Genomic DNA, 23,433 nt, shown 5'->3' on the forward strand with positions numbered 1-23,433 from the left:
TAGTACCTAATGGTGTCCACAAAAGACATTAATAAAATACATTTACCTGTTTTCTCTTTGGCAACCATAAACGCTGCATTTTAATAGTTTTCCTACAATAGTTAAAATATAATATTCTCTTCCAGGAACAGAGATAGTACATACAACAGTAATGGTACTTTCTTTTAACTGGCCAAAAGTCACACTTACCATATATAATGCTGCTGACCCCTAAAGAAAAAGAAGAGGAAAAAGAATTACAAAAATTACAAAATTTTTAAGTAATTGATTTGCTATCAATTTAATATATGTACAAACTGCACTTGAAAGTTCAAAAGTAACTCAGATTTCCATAACTAAAATAAATGAATATAAATAAATTTATGAAAATAATTACACATTATGAACAACCAAAGAACATACACATTAGTGTCTATATCTATTCAACAAGTTAACATGATAAACATAAAACATGATATTATTGAATACTAAAACAAATACCATGTAAATTTGTTTATTTGACTTGATGGCAAGAAAGAAATTTAAAAGCTTAAATAATAAGTAACTGCTGATCTAGTCCTATGATCAAGAAACTATCAGAAACTGAAGTCTCTTTCAGCAGACTCTATCAAAACATAAACTACCCATCGCCTTATTATTTATACCTTTCAATGACTATAAGTGAGACATTGCAAAAATAACTTTATTGTCAGATAATACCTACTTGTAATAATAAATACAGTGCTATCTTTAGGGTTGAACAAATTTACTCAAAGTACCACTGGATAACAGGCAATATACATAGCAGAAAAAACATACGATGTAAAGTCAGAAAAGATGTGTTTATGCCCATTTTTTTCTGTGTTAACTATGCATTATATATGATTCATAAGTTTCTCTCTAAGCCTCTAAAATAAATCTTCATCTATAAAATTAAACCAAAATTACTTATTTTGCAAGGTTGTTGCAAGGGCTAGTCTCAACAAGTGGAAGGTGTATGGTACATACCATTATAGTACATGCTCAATAAGTGGTAGATATTATTTTTTCAATAAGAGCAAGAAATTGCATTATATTTAAAAAATAAATTAATTGCACATGAGAAATTTGATCCTAAAATAAATACGAATTATAAAAGGGCAATAGCAACATGCCTATCAATAACCACTTTGAACACATATGGATTAAATTCACCAATCAGAAGGCAATTTAGAGTAGCTAAATGGATAAGGAAACAAGTCATATATATGCTGTCTGCAAAAGACTCACTTCAGATCAAAAGACATTAAAAGACTGAGAGTAAATGGATGGAAAGAGGTATTGCATGTAAATAGAAATCAAAAGAAAAAAAACCTGGGGTAGCAATACTTAGACAAATGGACTTTAAAACAAAGGGTATGATAAAAGACAAAGAAGGACATTATATAATGATAAAGAGATCAATTCAACAAGAGGATATACACTTGTAAACATTTATACACCCAACATTGGAGCACTTAAATATATAATGCAATTATTGATGGATATAAATTGAGAGACCAACAATAATACAGTCATAGGACTGGACTTTAACACCCCATTAACATCAACGGATAGATACTCAAGACAAAAAGTGAAGAAAACAGACAGATGGATTTAATTAATATTTGTGGAGCATTTCACCCTGAGTAGCAAAATGCACATTCTTTTGAAACATACATGGAACATTTTCCAGGATAGACCATGTTAGGCCACAAAACAAGTCTCAGCAAATTTAAAAAGATTGAAATCATATCAAGCATCTTCTCTAATTACAATATTATGAAATGAGAACTCAATCACAAGAAAAAAAATGAAAAACACACAACACACGGAGGCTAAATGATGTTACTATACAATGAAGGGGTTAACAATGAGATCAAGGAAGATATTGAAGGATAACTTGAAACAAATGAAAATGAGAACACAATAACCCAAAATCTATGGGACACAGTGAAAGCAGACCTAAGAGGGAAATTCATAGCCTTATGGACCTCAAGAAACAAGAAAAATCTCAAATAAAAAAAATCTAACTTTACACCTAAAGGAACTAGAAAAAGAACAACAAATCCAAAGTGAATGTAAAAAAGGAAATAATAATCATCAGAGTGGAGGTAGACAAAATACAGTCTAAATAAACAAAACAAAAAAATCAACACGACTAAGACCTGGTTCTTTGAAAAAATAAACAAGATTGATAAACTTTTAACCATACTCATCAAGAAAAAAAGAGAAATAAACCACATATAAATAAAATCAGAAATAAAAGAGGAGAAATGCCAACTGACACCATAGAAATACAAAGGATTTATAAGTAAATGCTAGAAATAACTATATGCCAACATTGGACAATCTGGAAGAAATGAATAAATTCCTACAAACACACAGTTTTCCAAGACCAAATAAAGAAAACAATAAACAAAATCTGAACAGACCAATTACAAGAAATGAAATAAAAGCAGTACTCAAGAAACTGCCAACAAACAAAAGTCCTGGACTGGATGTCTTCACAGATGAATTCTACCAAGGATTCAAAGAATTTGTGCCTAGAGTCCTCAAACTATTTCAAAACATTTGAGAAAAGAAGAATCCCAAGATCATGTCAGGAAGGCAGCATTATCCTGATTTCAAAAGCAGATAAAGATATTACAAGGAAACAAAATTATAAGCCAATATCCCTGATGCACATAGATACAAAAATCCCTAACAAAATATTAGCAAACCAAATTCAGCAATACATTAAAGAGATCACAGTCCCAGAGAGGTAGCACAGTTGTCTGGGCTACTGTTCCTCCACTGCAAGGTTGTGGGTTTGATCCCCCATCATCAGGGAACATAAGAGAGTAGCAGGCAGGGTCCAGGTGCTGACTCATCTGCCATACTGCAGCAGCCATCTTGCTCAGGCTGACCACTCCCCACCAAGTGGCAGCAGCCTGCCAACCCCAGGAGGTACTGTGTGGTGATTATGCTTTACTGCTGAGTGCAGAGTGACTAGATTAACAATCAAAGGAGTCAGCCACAGGCAGTAGAGCCCTGGTAAAGATGGGCTAGAGACACTTGAGGACAGGTGGGGGACATGGAGGCTTTGGGGAGAGAACTGAGTACAGAGTGACTAGACTAACAACTGAGAGAGACAAGCCACAGACAGTAAATCCCTGGCAGCCTAAGGGCAGATAGGATCAACATCTGACATCACTAGAAGCAGATCCAGAAAGAAAAAAGAATGGTAAATACTAGAGGCTACCAAGATGAAATTCCACTGTGGTCTTCTCTGTGATTTACAATATTTTCTTTCCTGCATAGCTTTTTAACATTCATTTCTTGTCCATCAAGTTTGTGCACATTCTGTCTTCTTCATTCCCTTTTTCATCATGATGTAAATTTTACTTTCTCACTTCGCATTGTTCTGAATCCCAACTTTTATTAGTGCTCTCTCTCTGTACTCTCAAAATCATTTTTCTTTCAGTAGGTCATCTCACATTCACTTCCCTTTCTTATAATAGCCTTAATCTCTTTATACCCTTATTAATAGTGGTTCATTTGCTGTTGATAATGGGATTGAAGGAGGGAGTTATTTTTGCAGGTGTGGGTTTGTTTCCTGGGCTTTGCAGTTTTGTTCTGGCAGCACCTGCACAATAGCATATTGTGCTATGTGGTGAGAGGAGTGAACCTCGGTCAAACAGCTGGAGGGAAGGACCCACCAAAGAATGACAAAATAACAATCAAAACCGAATTACATCCAGGAAGCCAACAAAAATGTTATAAAGGGCATCCTAAGAGCATCAAGTTTGGGAGCCCAAGAAGACTGCGCCATTGAATGTCATAGGTCTCCTACCATAGAAGATCACACTGCCAAGTCAGGGAGACAAAACAGATCATTTTAAGAAGCAGAAACAAACAAGAAGAGTCTCACAAATAATGGGAAGACAAAGAAACAACCCCCAATCTAAAGGAAAGGGGGAACCCTCAGATAGTGCTAAGTCAAATAGAGCAAGTCAACTATCAGATATTGAGTTCAAAACAATGGTTATAAGGAAGCTCAGTGAGCTCAGTGAAAATTACCAAAAACTACAGGAAAGCTACAAGGAACTTATTGCAAACTATATAAGCATGAAAAAATGACACAGAAACTATCAACAAGAGGCAAGATGAAATGAAGAAAACAATTTCTGACTTGAAGGACATAGTAGAAGGAATCAAAGGCAGGCTAGGTAAAGCAGAGGATCGAGTCAGCAAGCTGGACAAAAGGTAGAAAAAAACTCCCAGATATAGCAAGAAAATGAAAAAAGACTCAAAAAGAATGAAGAGGTGTTTAGGGAAATGCAGGACAACTTGAAACTTAATAACATCTATATAATAGGGATACCAGAAGGAGAAGAAGAGGAGCAAAGGATAGAAAACCTGTTTGAAAAAGTGATGATGGAAAACTTCCCTATTTTGAGGAAAGAAAAAGTCACACAAGTCCAGCAAACACAGAACGTCCCAATCAAGAGGAACCCAAAGAGACCCACTCCAAGACACATTATAAAGGGGCAAAATTCAAAGACAAAGAGAGAATCTTAAAGGCAGCAAGGGAGAAACAGTAAGTAATATACAAGGAAGCCCTGGTAAGCTATCAACTGACTTCTCAAAAGAAACACTACAAGCCAGAAGGGAATGGCAAGAAATATTCCAAGTAATGAAAAGCAAAGGCCTGCAACCAAGAGTACTGTACCCAAAAAGGTTCTCAGTTAAAATGGAAGGTGAAATAAGGAGTTTCCCAAATAAAAAAAGGCTAAAAGAATACACCTCCACCAAAGCAGCACTGCAAGATGTGCTAAAGGGACTGCTTTAAGAAGATAAGAAAAAGAGTGCCAGAAAAACACAGGTAAAAGGGTGGTAAAATGGCAATGAATAAGTACCTGTCCATTATAACCTTAAATGTAAATGGATTAAATACACCAATCAAAAGACACAGGGTAGTTGAATGGACAACAAAACATGACCTGCACATGTGCTGCCTACAAGAGACCCACCTCAGAACAAAAGACCTACACAGACTGAAAGTGAAAGGTTGGAAAAAAATATTCCAAGCAAATGGACAGGAAAAAAACTGGTGTAGCAATACTTATATCAGATAAAATGGACTCAAGACAAAGACCATAAAAAGAAACACAGAAGGACACTTCATAATACTCAAGGAAAGAATCCATCAAGAAGACAAATATTGTAAACACATATGCATCCAATATAGGAGCACCCAAATATATAAGAAAAATCTTGGAGGACTTCCGGAAAGATAGACAGCAACATAACCTTCCAAAACCTATGGGACAGAATGAAGGCAGTCCTGGAAGGGAAGTTCATAGTAATTCAGGACTACCTAAAAAAGACAGAAATATTTCAAATAAAAAACCTAACCCTAAATCTACAGGAACTGGAAGAACAACAACAAAACAAAGCTAAGAGTGAATAGAAGGAAGGAAATAAGATCAGAGCAGAATTAATGACATAGAGACTAAGAGAAAAATTCAAATTATCAATGAATCCAGGAGATGGTTCTTTGAAATATAAACAAAACTGACAAGACTTTAACTGGACTCATCAAGAAAAAAAGGGAAAGGAACCAAATAAATAATATTAGAAATGAAAGAGGAGAAATTTCAGCTGATACCACCAACATACAAAGGATTGTAAGAAATTATTACAAAAAATCATATGCTAAGAGTTAGAAAACCTGAGTGAAATGGACAAATTTCTAGGAAATATAATCTTCCAAAACTGAATGAAGAAGAAGCAGAAGGCCTGAACAGACTGATAACAGCTGGTGAAATTGAAGAAGTAATAAAAAAAACTTCTGGCACACAAAAACCCTGGACCAGAAAGATTCACAGGAGAATTTTACAAAACATTTAAGAGCTAACCCTATCCTTCGCAGTTTACTCCAAAAAATCTGAGAAGACGGAAGACTTTTAAACTCTTTTTATGAGGCCAGCATCATCCTAATCCCAAAACCAGATAAATACACAACAAAGAAAGAAAACTACAGACCAATATCACGATGAACATAGACACTAAAATCCTAAAAAAAATATTGGCAAACTGCATCCAGCAATACATTAAAAAGATCATCCACCATGATCAAATGGGATTCATCCCAGGGATGCCAGGATGGTTCAATGTTTACAGATTAATCAATATAATACATCACATAGACAAAAGGAAAGACAAAAATCACATGATCATATCAATAGATGCAGAAAAAGTATTTGATAAGGTACAGCACTCTTTTATGATAAAAACACTCAGGGGTCATACTTCAACATAATGAAGTCCATATATGAAAAACCTACAGTCAACATCATATTCAAAGGGCAAAAACTAAATGCTTTTCCAGTAGGATCAGGAACAAGACCAGGATGTCTGCTTTCACCACTTCTATTCAGCATAGTATTAGAAGTCCTAGCCACAGTGATCAGACAAGAAAAAAAAATAAAAGGCATCCAAAAAGGAAGGAGTAAAACTATCATTGTTTGCAGATGATATAACAGTGTACACAGAAAACTCCATAGACTCTATCCAAAAAACTACTTGACCTAAAAAGTGAATTTGGCAAAATAGCGGGATACAAAGTCAATATTCAGAAACTGAAGGCATGTTTGTACACCAGCAATGAAATATCAGAAGCAGAAATCAGGGGGAAAAAATCACATTTCCTATAGCAACAAGAAAAATAAAGTACCTAGGAATGACCCTAACCAAAGAGGTAAAAGACCCATACTCAGAAAACTACACAATGCTGAAGAAAGAAGTTAAGGAAGGCACAAATAAATAGAAGCATATTCCAAGTTCATGGATTGGAAGAATTAATATCATCGAAATGTCCGTTCTACTCAAAGCAATTTATAGATTCCACACAATCCCTATTAAAGTACCAATGACATATTTCACAGATACAGAAATAAGCATTTCAAAAATTTATGTGGAAGCATAAGCAACCCCAAAAAGCTGCAGCAATTTTGAGGAAAAAAAAAACACAACAAAGTAAGAGGGATCACAATCCCTGACACCAAACTATATAATTGAGAGTGGGAAGTCGGGCTGGGTGGAGCAGGGGAAAGTGGTGGCAAGAAAATGGAGACAATTGTACTTGAGCAGCAATAAGAAAAAAATCTTTCCCAAATTTCAAAAAGAAAAAAGAATCAACCAATGAATGCATAGATGGGTTAAACAAAAAATTGATGTCTCTCTCTCTCTCTCTCTTCCCCTCATCTCTCCCTTTCTTTCAGCCCCCTCCCTTGCACTCTCTCTGTAAAAATCAATAAATAAAAATTCAAAAAATGATTACATACTATGATCAAGTGGGATTTATTTCTGGGATGCAAGGTTGGTATAATATCTGCAAATCAATTACTGTAATACACCACATAAATAAAATGAAGTATAAGAACCATATGATCATATCAATACATGCATAAAATGCATTTGAAAAAAAATCAGCACTCATTTATGATACAAACTCTCAGCCAAGTGGGAATAGAGGAAACATACTTCAATGTAATAAAGGCCATATATAACCAACCCACAGCTCACATACAAATGGGGAAAAACTAAAAGCATTTCCTTAAAACCAGGAAAAAGTCAGGGATGTCCACTTTCACCACTCTTAGTCAATATAGTACTGGAAGTCCTAGCCACAGCAATAACATAAGAAGAATTAAAAGGCATCAAAATTGAAAAGGAAGAAGTAAAACTGTCATTATTTGCAGATGACATGATACTATATACATAGAATCTTAAAGATTCCACCAAAAAAATACCAGCACTGATAAATGAAGAAAGTAGTGGAATGCAAAATACATATTCACATATAAGTTGCATTTTATACACCAATAATGAACTATTAGAAAGAGAAACTAGAAAAACAATCCCATTTACAGTTGCATCAAAATAAATAAATAAAATACCTAGGAATAAATAACCTGTACTCAGAAAATTATAGGAGAATGATGAAAGAAATTGAAGAAGATACAAATAAATGGAAGCATATGCACTATTCATGGATAGGAAGAATTAATATCATTGTTTATACTACCCAAAGCAACCTATAGAGTCAATTGACTCCCTATCAATATACCAGTGTATTTTCACAGAACTAGAACTAGAACAAATAATACAAAAATTTATATGGACCCACAGTCTTGAGAAAGAAGAACAACGTTTGTTGTATCATGCTACCTGGTATCAAACTACACTACTAGGCTATAGGAATCAAAACGGAATGGTACTAGAATAAAAGCAGACACACAGATTAATGTTGGAAAATAGAGGACCCAGAAATAAACCCTATATGGTCAACTAATATATGAGAAAGGAAACAAGAACACACAATGGGGTAAAGTGGTCTATTCAATAAACGGCATTGATAAAAATGGACAGATACATGCAAAAAAGAAAGAAATTAAACCCCTTTTTTATACCATATTCAAGAATAAACACAAAATGGAAATAAAGTCTTAGTTGTAAGGCTTGAAACCAAAAAACTCCTAGGAGAAAACAGGCAATAAACTGACATTTCTATCAGCAATATTCTTTTCTGATACATATCCTTGAGCAAGGGAAACAAACAAACACAAAATAAACAAATAGGACTATATCAAACTAAAAAGGTTTGCACAACATTTGAAACCATCAACAAAACAAATGAGAGAAGATATTTACCAGGGATACATCTGATAAGGGGTTAATATCCAGAATTAATAAAGAACTCTTATAAGTCAACATCAAAAAAAGTCCATACAATCCAATTTAAAAATGGGCAGAGGACCTTAAAATACACTTTTCCAAAGAGGGCATACAGATGGCCAATGGACAGAAGAAAAGATGCTCATAATCAGCAATTATCAGAGAAATGTAAATTAAAAGCTCATATCTCTCAGAAAAGCTATCATCAATAAATCAACAAACAAGTGTTGACAAGGATGTGGAGAACCTTGGTGCACTGTTGGAGGAAATGCAAATGGGTGCAGCCACTATGGAAAATTGCACTGATGTTTCTCAAAAAATTAAAAATAGAACTGCATTATGACTCATTGATTCCAGTTTTGGGTATATATCTGAATAAATTCAAAAAAACTAAATTGAAAAAATATACGCACACCTATGTTCATTGCAGCATTATTTACAATAGCCAAGATATGAAAGCAACCCAAGTGCACATCAGTAGACAAGTAGCCAAAAAAGTAGTGATACCTATATACAATTGAATATTACTTGATCATAAAAATAAATGAAAACCTACCATTTGCAACAGCATGGAAGGACCTAGAGGCTATTATGCTGAGTGAAATAAGTCAGCCAAAGAAAGACAGATACCATGTGATTTCACTTACAGGAAGAATCTAAAAAACAAAATAAATGAACAAACAGAATAGAAATAGACACAGAGAGAGAACAAACTGATGGTTGCCAGAGAGGTCAGAGCTTGAGCAACTGGGTGAAAAAGGTGAAGAGATTAAGAGGTACAAATTGATAGTCATAGGAATGGAAAGCACGGCATAGGAAACATAGTCAATAATACTGTAATAATAAGTATGGTGCCAGGTCCGTGCTTGAGATATCAGGGGAATCCCTTTGTAAATTACATGATTGTCTAACCACTGTGCAATACAGCAGAAACTAATATAGAATAATATTAAATGTCAACTGTAATTAGAAAATAACATTTAACCCCCAAAATAAAATTTGATTTGAAAATTAGTTTAATTTTTATCTTAATAATTGATTCAAGTTTAATTTAAAATTGTTAATTTATCATGTATTTTTTGCAGAAAAATATTTCAACAAAGTTAGCTCTACAACAAATATGCAGTTTGGGTATATTAAAAAATTTATATAAAAATTGAGTATATTCAACCTAAAACTTTTAGGTCCAGAGATGTCATAAAAATTTAAGGAGTCAGTAACCACATACATGTGTTAAAATTAATTAACTAAATCTAAATGAACCATTGTATTAATATAAGCCACTAAATCAATGTTGAGTGAGAAAAGTCACCTTAGATAAGGAAACTATAACATACTGTTTATGTAAATTATAAAAGGTATACAAAACAATACTATGTACTACTTACAGATAAATACATGTAATATAAGAATGAAAACAAAGAAAGTTTGCACAGCAATCTCACCCTTAATTGATCAGGGTGAGAGAAATGGGAGTGGAGAAATGTTCGAGGGAACTCTAGCAATAACATCTGTCATGGTTAAATTCTTAAAAATACCTGGATACTGACAAATAAGCTTCAAGCTAATGATTATGAAATGCATTAAATCATTATCAAAATATGGTCATTTAAACTATTTTAAAAATACAATTATTTAATGCCATTCAAGAGTGACCTAAATCAGGCAGAAATTGAAGATCCCCAGTTAAAGAGAGGAACTAAATGGAGTGAGGTTTTTTTTAAAAGGACTTTATTTATTTTTAGAGAGAGAGGAAGGGAGAGAAACATCAATATGCAAGAGAAACATGGATTGGTTGTCCCTCACATGACCCCAGCTGGGGGCTGAACCCTCAACCCAGGCATGTGCCCTGACCGAGAATTGACTGGCAACCTTTTCGGTTTGCAGGATGACACCCAACTCACTGAGCCACACCAGTCAGGGCATGGAGTGAGATTTTGAGTATTTATCTGTATTTGGCTTTTTACCTAATGGAATAAAGAAATATACAAAGATAACTTCAACAATAATATCTAATGTTTCAGGTTTTCAAAAATTATCTGGGTGATAGAAAAACAGTTTTCAACATAGCAATTACAAAATCTGGACAAAATATTGAAAAACAACAATAACAATGATTTGAAGATGCTGGAGAACAAATTAATGAGCACAAGCAGAAACAGATCAAAGCCAAGAGAGAGAACTGCATGCAATGAGACTTGCATATATGCAGCCCAGGGAAATCCCTAAGCCACATGGTGTAGGGAGCAGAAACCCGAGTCTCACTGGCTTGACAAGTCTGAGGATGGGCAGAGCATCTGGAAAGGGACGGGGCAAATCCGAAGGGCTGCTGATGTTCTACTTCTTGACATTTGAATTGGTTGCACAAATACTTGCTTTAGAAGAGTTACTGAGGCACATATGTATGTTTTCTGTAGTTACCTGTATGTGCATTGGCTTCAATAAAAATGTTAAAATAATTTTTTAAAAACCATCTCTTACCCCAGTTCTACTGAGGTTTTCTATGGAATAAAGTAAAATAAAATAAAACAAAATACGTATCTCTGTTGGAGAACAAAGATCTCTATAAGAAAGGCTGTACATTGGGCAAGCTGTAAGATAAGGAGACATCCTGGTGGTCTGAAGAAGCATTAATTAGTAAGAGGGGTTTCTTTATTGATTCAACAGATATTTCCAAAGTCTACAGCATATTTTATTCCCCTTTTACAACAAGTGCCTTTGTTTAAAGAGCCCTGTAGTGATATGAACTATTTAAAAAAAAAAAACAACCACCACCATGTGTGTTCAATTACATAGAAGGCACTGTTGAGATGCTTTACCAAAGAAGCAACTCCAGGGAACCTGGCGAGATCCTTTAGCGTGCTTGAGAGGTGGGTGTCTGCCAACAAACCAGGCCCAGAAATCAACTTGAAGTATGGCATGTATTTGGTTCTTTGAAGGGTCGTAAAGAATTCAATGACTCTCTACAGCTAATATAAAAAACAGAATTTCTTTGCCAACCTTAATTTACCATTGTTTGTATGGGGCCAAATCTTTTTCTACAGTACTACAAAAGTGATTTTTTTTTTTTTTTTTTTAAGATTTGTCCTTCCGCAATCCAAGTCTGCCTATGAGGAAAGTCCAGAATGTAAGTAGGAATAAAAGCTCTGGCTGCAATAAATCACAGACTACTTAATTGTGTTATCCTGGCTAAGGTCAAATTCCCGCCATAACACGAGATCCATACTCAAAAACCTGAAGAGCATCAGCTCACCTGAAGAAGGGGTTCCTTTTCCTTTAGGCGTGCTTCTTCCATGAAAACGTGTCGTTGTCGCGCGAACAGGTATGGTTGTCCTGTGAGTCTGTGTTGCTGAAATATGAGCAGAGGTCAGTCCTTGTGTTGTGTGGAGGCTCTTAATCACTGGAGCATGTACAGCAGTGAATTTTTGTGTTACTGGAACATGCTGTGTAAATGAAGCTTTTTTTGTTGTGAGTCTTTGGGTTTTGGGTGTGGCTTGTATAGCAGAAGAATTTGCCATCATGGGAGTCTGGGCTGCTGGCAGGTTGTTTGTAGACAGAGCATTTGATACAGGGGATACTTTGGCTATTGTGACTGAATCATTTGCTGTGATGGGTTTCTTAGGAGTTGATGGGGTTTCCATAACTGAAATATTTGAGGTGTGTTTCTGAGAAACAGTTAGATCATGTAAGGTAGAATCCTGCAGAATTAGTAGGGTTTTTGTAGCTGAAGAATTTATTTTAGTGGGTTTCTGAGGAGTTGATATGGCTTCTATAGCTGGAACATTTGCTGTGATGGGTTTCGGAGGAGATGAGGGGAATTCTGTAGCTGGAATATTTACAGTGGTGAGTTCCTGAGGAGCTGAAGCAGCTTCTGTAGTTGAGAAGTTTACTGTGGTGGGTTTCTGAGGAGTTGATGGTGCTTTAGTACCTGGAACATCCACTGTGGTGGGTTTCTGAGGAGTTGATGGTGCTTTAGTACCTGGAACATCCACTGTGGTGGGTTTCTGAGGAGTGGGTGTGACCTTGGAAATTGGAGAACTTTCTGTGGAGCAAAAATGTCATTTAAAAATTAGCTGAATAATGCTGTTCAGATTTAGAAACCAATTGCTTGCTTAATGACTCTTCTTCTACCCCCAACAGACACCTAAATGTGACATTTAGGAAGCCAAGCCTTGTTTGTGCATTCCCCAAGGAAACTGAAGTGCTACACTGATTTTGCCTCAATATAAATTATACCTACAGGCAACTAAATGCACCAAGTAGAACTGAGATGATTGAACTGCTTTCTGTGTGAAGAAGGAAAGCCAAAGTCAGAGTTAGCCGTGATCTCATTCTGTGACACACCCCAAATAAAGATATTTTCCCTCAAAAAGTGTCTTCCTTTGCTCATGCCAAGACCAAAGAACAGCAGGATGCAAACGCTGGACAACAGACATAATCACAACAGAGATCTCCACAGAGTTTTGGTTCCCACACCTTTCAGGATATGTTAGTGACCTCAGAAACTTATTTTATTTCACTTCTTTTTTTAAGTAATCAAGTCAGAATGAAATTACTCCCTTTTTCTCCTCTCGTGCTGTTTATCAACTTTACAAACACTAGTTGAGTTCCTTTTGGATTTTAGGTGAGCTAACAAATGTCTAAAGTGCAACTTCAGTTAAGATCTTATTCTGAGAATCACACGTAACGACCTGGTATGGTGACAGGTCCCCAGGCCCGTTTGACTTTGGGTTGCTTATACAACCTCCCCTCCTGGCAGTTCTGCGTAGTGCTGGGGCCTGTTCCACCGCATCCTAAAGACCAAGGTCTCTAATCCCTCTCCACTTCAGTTTTCTCACCTATAGAGTGAGCATATAAACAGAGCAGATTTTATAACATTACTGTGAGGAATAAGGGAGATAATGTAGGAAAGTTATTTCACTCAGTGTCTGTCCCTGAAGAAACATGCTATATCACCCAGCGCTATCACTCGCAGCACCACTAGCTGCATAGTCACATTTCAGTCAGTCATGGACTGCACACACAATGAGGGCTGCATAGCATTATAAAGGAGCCTATGTGGGCAGTGGGCTATACCATCTATGTTTGTGTGTCACTCTATGATACGTGACAGCAACGAAATGGCCTAAGTACACATTTCTCAGGTTATGTGCTCATTGTTAAGCTACACATGACTGTATATCTAAGTTGGTCTCAAAGTTAACACTTATGTTTTACAATGTATCCAGAGCTCCAAATATACTACCCATTATTTAATAGATATTTATAGGCTTCCCTCATTGATAATGTTTAATTTAGAAAAATGACAGATTTTAATTTTTAATATAAAATATTCAACTTATTTTGGTTTTACTTATCTGTAAAAATATCTTGCCAGTTTTATTAATTTAAAATGTGTTAAAATTTTTTCAAAGAGATTTTTGTCCAGAGGCACTGGAAATTGACGATGGCATAATTCAAGGGCAAAACAACTCTTATGTATATAAGCAGCCTATAATATATAAGGTACTAAAGTCTTCATCCTATTTATTGTACTGTAAAGTAAAATATGACCAAAGAGAATGGAGTGGCTTGAATGCAAAGCTAATCAATTTACATAGTTATATTTTTATCCTTATGTCAATATATGGGCTTCAGAGATTCTATGGACTCCCTGAGAAATGAATGTTAAAAAGGCTATGCTCTGGCCCTCCTTGGTCTATGCCTCTCTCTACTGGATGGGTATCTGCAGGGCTGAAGCAATGTGCTCCCTGAGAGCTCCTCTCCCACCCCATTCTAAATCCTGCTTTAGGGACTGGCACCCAGAATTTCTGTGCCAATACCCCTTTCAAGTCCTGATAAATTCCTTCCTCCTGGTCCACACTCTTTTTTCTTTGCTTTCATTTATTCTTTCTTTCTTTTTTAATTTCTCTTTTAGAGATAGGGGAGGAGAAAGAGAAAGAGAGGGAGAGAAACATCAATCAGTTGCTTCTCCCACATCCCCAAATGGGGACTTTGCCCACAACACAGGCATGTGCCTTGACCAGGTTTCAAATCGGTAAACTGGCAACCTTTCAGTTCACAATCTGGTGCTCAACCCACTGAACCACACCAGCCAAGGTCACCCCTTTTTTAAAAATATGCAATGCTTCACAAATTTTCATGTCATCTTTATGCTAATCTCCTCTGTATTGTTCCAGTTTTAGTATTAGTGCTGCTGAAAGGATCACATGGTCCATATTCTTGAGGATGGTCTACACTGCTGATGTGAATACCTCTAGCCCAAAGTTCAGTGGAGTGGGGATAAGGGTCATAGGGCACTTGAGTGTGTAGACTGAATTTACATGCATCAGAGGCCCCTCACAGTGCGAGAGGGGGGCACCTATTTGAGTAAGCCTGGATCTTAGACCAGACACTTCCATATCTATTTTACTTGACTGTTAGAGAAAATGACAAGATAATAAATGACCAAACACAACACAAATTTTAGTTTGTTTTTAATCTTTTATCTCCAAAGCTAATAAATTAAGGTGTATTATAAATAAAAGTTTTTAAATTAGTTAAGACACATATTAGAAGATGAGGGTACTACAAATGTTTACTGTGAACAATTCTTAATGTGCAGAAAATAATTTGTCAGCCCCATAACATGAGTGTGTTTCAACTCTTTCAGTCTTACCTTTGCACTCTGGCAATGGACTACTCCAGTCAACATTATCTCCTTTAACAATACAGTAACTAGAAGCTATACCAACTAAGTCGTACCTAAACAATGAGGGGAGAAAAAAAGGTGAGTTCTCTTAAATTCTCCAGAATATCATCTTAAAATATGTACTATACCAGTAGGTGGAGACAAAACAATAGTTACTAAACATTTGTATGGCAGTTTAAAGAAAAAGAAAAAATTTTTAAAAAGTGATCCAAAGGATAAAAAAATATAAGACACGTGAAACATATCTTATTTGGGTGGAGTACATGTTAAAAACATTAAAGCATTTTAAATCATTTTAAAATGATATAGATACTTGGGGCTTCTGGCCAAGATGGAGGCATAGGTAGATATTCTTTGCTTCCTCACACAAACAAAAGAAGGATAACAACCAAGTTATAAACTAAAAACCACCAGAACTGCCAGAAAATCGAACTATATGGAAGTCCAACAACCGAGGAGTTAAAGAAGAAACATTCATCCAGACTGGTAGAAGGGGCTGAGATGGGAAGCTGGGGCAGGACAAGGTGGTGGCTGTGGTACCAGGCAGTCCCACATTTGAGTGCAGAAAAGCTGGGAGGAACAACTAGGGAGCGAGACAGACCTCACAACCCAGGGTTCCATTGCAGAAAACTAAAGCTCTCAAATCCTCTGGCTATAAAAAGCTGTGGGGGTTACAGTGGAGGGAGAAACTCCCAGTCTCACAAGAGAGTCTGTTGAAGGGGCCCAGGGGACCCCAGAATGTACTTAAGCCCATCCACCTGGGAATCAGCACCTTAAAGGGCACAATCTGCTTGTAGGTAGCAGGGGAAGTGACTAAAAACAGGTCAAGAGCCAAGCAAATGGCATTGTTCCCTCTCTGACCCCTCCCCCACATACAGTGCTACAACCCAGACAAGTGGGTTGCCCTGCCCTAGAGAATACCTAAGCCTCTTCCCCTTCCAATGTAACAGGTGCACAGAGATAAAGAAATATGGCCCAAATGAAAGAACAGATCAAATCTCCTAAAAATAGAACTAAGTAATGAAGAGATAACTAACCTATCAGATGCACCGTTCAAAACACTGCTAATCAGGATGCTCACAGAAATGACTGACTACAGTTGCAAAATAAAGGAAGAAGTGAAGACTATACAAAGTGAAATAAGGAAAAATATACAGGGAACCAACAGTGAAAGGAAGGAAACCAGAACTCAGATCAATGATTTGGAATAGAAGGAAGAAAAAAGCATTCAACCAGAATAGAATGAAGAAACATGAATTCAAAAAAAAAAAAAAAAAAAAATGCGGAGAGGCTTAGGAACTCAGGGACAACTTTAAATGTTCCAACATCCGAATCCTAGGGGTGCCAGAAGGAGTGGAGGAAGAGCAAGAAATTGAAAACTTATTTGAAAAAATAATGAAGGAAAACTTCCCCGATCTGGTGAAGGAACTAGACATGCAAGTCCAAGAAGCTCAGAGTCCCAAAGAAGCTGAATCTGAGAACACACCAAGACACACCATAATTAAATCACCCAAAATTAAAGATAAGGAGAGAACCTTAAAAGCAGCAAGAGAAAAGGAGAGAGTTCCCTACAAAGCATTCCCCTTAAGACTATCAGCTGATTTCTCAAAAGAAACCTTATAAGCAAGAAGGGGCTGGAAAGAAGTATTCAAGGTCATGAAAAGCAAGGACCTACAACCTAGATTACCCTATCCAGCAAAATTATCATTTAGAATGGAATGGCAGATAAAGTGCTTCCCAGAAAAGATAAAGTTAAAGGAATTTATCATCATCAAGCCCTTAGTATGTGTAATATTAAAGGGACTTATCTGAGGAAAAAAACGTCAAAACTATGAACAGTAAAATGACAACAAACTCACAACTATCAACAACTGAACCTAAAAAACATAAACAAACTAAGCGAACAACTAGAACAGGAAGAGAATCACAGAAATGGAGATCACATGGAGGGTTATCAGTGGAGGGGGGCAGGGGAAGAATGGTGGTAAAAGGTAAAGAGGTTAAGAAACACAATTGGTAGGCACCAAATAGACAGGGGGAGGTTAAGAATAGTATACGGAATAGAGAGGCCAAAGAACTTATATGTACAATCCATGGACATGAACTAAGAGGGTGGAATGCTAGAGGGAGGGGGGAGCAGGGCAGAGGGGGATAAAGGGAAGAAAAAAATGGGACAACTACAATAGCATAATCAATAAAATATACTTAAAAATAAAAATAAAATGATATAGATGCTTGAGTTCTGAGTTCCAAAATATCAATACAGGCTTCATAGAATAATAGAACACACTTATATTTAAAGGGTTCAAAGTACTCCCAGATTTGATATTAATGATCCAAACATCTGCGTTTAGTACAGGAAATAAGTGATACTATACTAGTGTTTTTATTTTTAAAAAAATGGGTACACATACAAAGTAAAATATTGTAATTCAATTTTCAGATTTTAAATGACAAAGTCCATATAAAGTTTTCAGCAATGTCTGAGACACTGATAATACTCAATGAGTGAGTTCCTATTCTCTACGTAGACAACTTAGAAAAGACCTTAGGTCAGATGATATTTTCACACCAGGAATAAATGTTTTTAACCTATGATATTTTATAACAGGTTGTTTGCATATAGAAAAAATATGCAAATTTATTATTTAGGTAAATTAAAAACTGGTTTCATTTAACACTTGGATTTAATTTCTGCAAATATCATCAACACATTATAAGGATTTTTACTTTACTAATCACAATTAAAATTTTATCCTGTATCACATATGTACTGAAATCTCAAAATTTAGAAAATTTGGTGGTGTAAGATCTTTTCTCAGCCTACTTTACTAAATTTAACTGTGATATGCTCATGATAAAATCTTTGAACAGACGGATTGTTTTATTGCTAATGGCTTGTAAACACTTGCCACAGATCTAAAACTTTTCACATGAAATCTTAATTTGCTTTTTCATTTGTTAACTATAGAGTGTTTAGTATGGAAAACCTTACCCTGTATCACATGAGAAGGTGATGGATGCACCAAATAATATGTCAGTTGTTATAATGACATGACCATTTATTATTACTCCAGGATCAGGACATGATTTTTCTAGAAGACAATACAAGTTTTTTTTTCATTGAACTTTTGACACATCTATGAAAATTCACCATTTGAACCACTGACAACCTCTTTACTTTAGGCTGCTTAAATCATACATTTTATGTTTCAAAAATGCAACATATTTAGAATACATACTTATTTCATTTCATTCAAGGTGGCTTTAAACTAATTAAATGTGAAACCTTTAAGTAAATTAATGTTCTGATCTCGCAAGTATTTAGTTTGCCTAATTTAAAATAATATTACTCAACGTTGCTTTGAAGAATCATTCTAAATAATAATATGCACACATAGACTTCCTGTATAAATAAAGAATGAAATACCACTTGCCCAAATACCATAAAATTAAGAATCTCTTTAAAATTATACTTACTTTTACAAAATTCATTTGCTTTGGACCATGTAAAATTCTGAAGGCAAGTTACAGTCCCTGGTAGGGAATTATGTCTTATGTAGCCCTTACGACACTCGTATTCCACAACGGAACCCATTGGGAAATAACTTTGTCTGTTATAAGGGTATTTGACAGATGCAAATCTTAGCCCGGTTGGGGCATCACAGCTACCTGAAAGTATTAACAAAAACAAGAACAAGAAAAAGTAATATTACTTTATTTTATAATTTTTATTTAATTATTTGAAATTACCTAGTCCTTCCATCCCTCCCTTTTCTGTGCTTCTTTGCACATATTTGGTATTTAACTATATTACTATCAACATGACATTTATAGTGTATCAAGAATATATTCAAATATATGCTTTCATTTCCTAATTATTAGTGGCCTGTAAAGTAGATTTGGTACATAGATATCACTATGAATGCAATTTGAAAAAACTATAACCATTTAAGTTGCCTGGCACAGTTCTCTCACTGACTCAATACATGCCAGTTCCCTTACCCTGTCCCATGCAGCACAGGGGTAAATGAGAACCAATAATCCCAGACCCCTGGGCTAATGTCCCGGACAACAACAATAGTAACAATAATGACTACTGTTTATGGAACACTTCTAAATGTTTTACACATATCAATTCATTTAATTTCACAACAACCCATTGGGACAAGGATTAGACGAGCCAATGTGTACATTAAAGTATTTTAAAATTTTAAGCACCTAGGCAAGTATGAACTTATTAGAGGCACAGAATAGTGGAAAGGGCTTTGAATTTATAGCTAAAAAACTCAAGTTTGAATCCTGGCTCTTGTGCATAAAAGCTGATCTCAAGGAAGTTATTTAACTCCCTTGGGCCCATTTCCTCAATTGGAAAATGAGGATGAGTCCCCATTTAACTCCTGTAGTTGTCTGGTGGATTAGATGAAGTAATATATATAGGCTTATAAACTGCAGCCTGATACATGTGCAAAGGCTTACAGACTTCAACCTCCTACCTTCTATCACAGAAAGGTTAAAAAACACTAAAGTCCATATCACACCTGGTCTCTAAAAATACTTGTTGTTTATACCTACTTGTATATGTCAAAGCTAATAGAGGGCTATGCATAGCGTTTGAGGATATGTGTCTCAACATAATTGTCAAACATGTTCATATGTAACTTATTCCCTAAAAAACAACAGTACCTATTGTTTATTTTCTCTTAGTTCAGAAGGTACAGTGTAAAGGGGTGTAGAGGGAGTGTTAATGGAGAAGCAGGACCAATTCCCAGAAGTAATGCCATCAATTAGCTGGAGTGTGAAGTGCCAACAGGTGTACCCTGGGGTTTATAAAGCTAGAAAACAATCAATTACCAGTCACTCCAAAGACTGATAAATTTTAACTTAACAAGATACATTCCATTCCCATAACTTTTCCAAAAAGAAATAAAGAACTTACGATTACAAAATTCTTCAATCTCTGACCATTCGCCCTGAAAACAGATCACTGAGTCTGGCTTGCCAGGAATTTTAACAAACCCTTGATTGCATTTGTACGTTACTAACTTTCCTTCAGGAAAATTTGTAACACCTTCCAATGCTGCTTGAGCATTAGGCATCTTTGGGGGAAACTTGCAGTCACCTAAAGAGAGAGAGAGACAGAGACAGAGACAGAGAGAGGGAATGGAACTGAAGGAATCACTTATAGAAACATTCCTTTCCCAAGGCAATAAAGGAAGCAGCAATGGCTTTTGATGCACATGGATATTTCCATCCAGTACCGAACTGACATACCAAGAACTTGCTAGGCTTCCTGTCTTGTCAATAAAGTGGTTTAGTCTTTATATCCACGTAGATACTGTTGTTGCTAAGCATGCAATAAAGACAGACAGCCCCTTGGAACGTTACAGACGGAGACTGTAAATTTGTAGCTCCAGGTGCTGCACACGACTGGATTCCCTTTGGGGCGAGAGTGGAAGGCTTCCCACTCTAAAAGAGATGCTGGGGATTTGACAAGTCACTCAATTCAAGCCCTGCCTTTCTGCTTCCCTATGTTGGGGGGCTCCACCAATTCAGCTCTGTTTCCTCCACTCTCCACGCCTCACCCCTAAAGCCAGGCCAGCTGGGGTCCAGCACAGCAAGACCCCTAATTGCTAGTGAGCAGCTGACAGCCTCATCTTGTCCCACGGGATGGGGACAGTAGGAGCTCTGAGCCTTAAAGGCGGAAGTTAAGGGGAATGACTACCGATGCCCACATCCCACCCCTCACCAGGTCCCCAGACTTCTCGGTTGACATGGAGACTAACGCAGCCCCTTCCGCACAGCCTAGGGGTTCGCCCGGCGGGGCGGGGTCCCGGGCCCCACTCACCCCAAGAAGCGTGTGGACACAGCAGCAGCAGCAGCAGCAGCAGCAGCAGAGGCAGCCCTCCGAGGAGGCGCAGCGCTGCGGGGACGCCCCGCCAGGCAGGACTCATGGCGCGGGACAGGGGCCGGCGCTGGCGCTCCGCGGCCTCCGCAGCAAGATCAGGGTGTCTAGGTCAAACAGCTGTAAATAGCAGCTGAGCCTAGCTGTTCTGCAAATTAATTTAAATTAACGACTTGGGTGGTTCCAGGGCTCTGAATCACCAAAGGGTGGGGCGAAGGGAGTTTGCTAGCACCAGATGTGGGCGGGGCAGGGGCTGGGGCTCTAGGGTTACTGGCCTCACGGATCCTTGACTAGGTAGGAAGGGTCCTGGGTAGGAAGGGAAACAAGCTCTTTGGCACCGGACGCTGGGACTTTTCTTTCTTACAGTGGGGCCTGCAACGAGCTGCCACCTGGAAATCTAAATATCTGCTTTCTAAGTAAAACAAAGAATTAGGGGGAACAGAGGAGAGAGGGGTGTTTCACGTGGCCACGCTTGGCTCCCCAGGAATCTGAAGGGGATTACTTTAGGAGGACCTGAAGTGCCCTTGGTGCTGCAAAGCTAAGCGGCAGGAGCTGTGGCCTCCGAAGCTTGGGGCTGAGAAATGGTGCCCACCCAAGGACGTGGTGCCTTCAACTAGAAATCCTGCCAAATGCCAACAAGAGGATGGGGAACGCTCTGTGCCAAACGCCCCTAGAAGCAGGTGGAGCAATACCCCAGGGAGTTGTCCATACGAGGTTTGGGTGGGAATCACTTTCTTCGCCTTCTTGGCTAGGGTTCTCCTTATCTACCAAGGGCACCTCTTGAATTCCACTTTGGGACTATTCTAGTCTGACTGCTATGTGATATTCATAGTGTGTTGGGTGGAAAGAAATATGACAAAACAAAAACCAGGTGCCAGAAAGATAAATGATAGGGTAGTAGATTTAAAGAACAAGGTCTGCTAGAAGGACTTTATAAATATATTCCAGTGTTTTCCGTGGCTAGCCACACATTAGAATCACACAAGAAGCTTTGTAAAAATCAAAATGCTCCAGGCACCTCAGACAAGTTAAACTAGACTTTCTGGAAATGGGACAGGGACATCCAATTTATTTGAAGTGCTCTAGGTAAGTAATAACACTGTGGAGAACAACAGATGTACACGGTCCTGGTCAGAGTAAAGGTCCACACAGCCCAGCACTGAGCCTGTCAACAACACTAAAGGACATGGATGGAAAGGCCAGACGCTCACATTCACAGAGAGTAATCCCTAGAAATTGTTTCCCTTCAGTAATTGACCCGAGTCTAGTGAGCACAGTCCTAGCATAGCTTTCCTATCTGGCCCTTAAACAGCGTACCTGGTTAAGTGAAATCCCTGTCTTGAAATTATGCCTTAGTGCATGGACTGTGAGGGTAATTGTGTTCTGTTGCGATATTCTTTCCAAAATGCTTTTTGATCACTTTGTATAGGTGGTTGTGAGCTTTATAAAGAGGAAAACATCGGTTTTCAACAATAGCGTTTCCTTTGACTCATGTTTGCTCTACCAGACAAGCGCCCTGTGTAACCGATCCTGGGACCAATCCTGCAGGGATTCCAGAAAAGGAACTCCTGATCTTTCTTAATAACCGACCAGTATTAAAATATTACAGACTCTAGAACATGGGCTTTTTAAATTATCCAGTGTGGCTCTCATATGTTATATTAAACCACCTTACTTTTACTCTCATATTTGATATAAAAACACAAAACTTTTCAGGGCCCAGTAGTGTTTTAGAAGTGATACCAAGTCTTTATTTATTTCCCTTAAGAGACTCTCATGTCCTTAACCTACTACATATGGGGGGCTCTGGCCCACGAAGTCCCCAGATGTGTTGCGGATGGAAGAATCATTCCATACACCATTTGCCTGTCAAGGAAAGGGGAAGGTGATTCCCTCTAGCGGGGAATGCCCGGAGCCCCCATGCTCAATGGCTTTTACTGAGAGGATTAGCAGTGGGGGCCAGGTAGCAGGAATCTATAGGTAATCTAATTACATCAGAAACTTAAGAGTACAGAGTGTAGGTGATGTTTGAAGAAGACAAAGGACAGGAACACACCGATTTGCATGGGTCCAAGATGAGTAAATATAAGAGTGCCAAACAGGTTTTGGATCAGGG

General features: G+C 37.3%; 1 protein-coding gene and 1 pseudogene across 7 annotated transcripts in view; both read right to left on the minus strand.

Moving 5' to 3' along the window:
* CD55 (CD55 molecule (Cromer blood group)) overlaps positions 1-21,495 on the minus strand; it is a 32,868-nt gene extending 11,373 nt beyond the window's left edge. For 4 of the 7 annotated variants that reach the window (XR_008528270.1, XM_054563482.1, XM_054563485.1 and 1 more), the window contains exons 1-7: positions 21,261-21,495; positions 20,352-20,534; positions 18,893-19,084; positions 18,408-18,507; positions 15,380-15,465; positions 11,975-12,763; positions 190-210 (exon numbers count right to left, since the gene is read on the minus strand). Coding sequence is in view for 6 of the 7 variants with exons in the window: in XM_054563482.1 (XP_054419457.1) it covers positions 190-210; positions 11,975-12,763; positions 15,380-15,465; positions 18,408-18,507; positions 18,893-19,084; positions 20,352-20,534; positions 21,261-21,366 (1,477 nt within the window). In the remaining variant the exon portion in view is untranslated. The remainder of the gene's footprint in view (positions 1-189; positions 211-11,974; positions 12,764-15,379; positions 15,466-18,407; positions 18,508-18,892; positions 19,085-20,351; positions 20,535-21,260) is intronic. The other 3 variants (XM_054563487.1, XM_054563483.1, XM_054563486.1) reach the window with 3 other exon arrangements.
* Positions 14,835-14,930, minus strand: LOC129062484 (uncharacterized; annotated as a pseudogene).
* Positions 21,496-23,433: the final 1,938 nt, after the last annotated feature.

Source organism: Pteronotus mesoamericanus, unplaced genomic scaffold (assembly GCF_021234165.1).
Source record: "Pteronotus mesoamericanus isolate MK-2021 breed Mesoamerican mustached bat unplaced genomic scaffold, CSHL_Meso_final scaffold_705, whole genome shotgun sequence".
Lineage (NCBI taxonomy): Eukaryota > Metazoa > Chordata > Mammalia > Chiroptera > Mormoopidae > Pteronotus > Pteronotus mesoamericanus.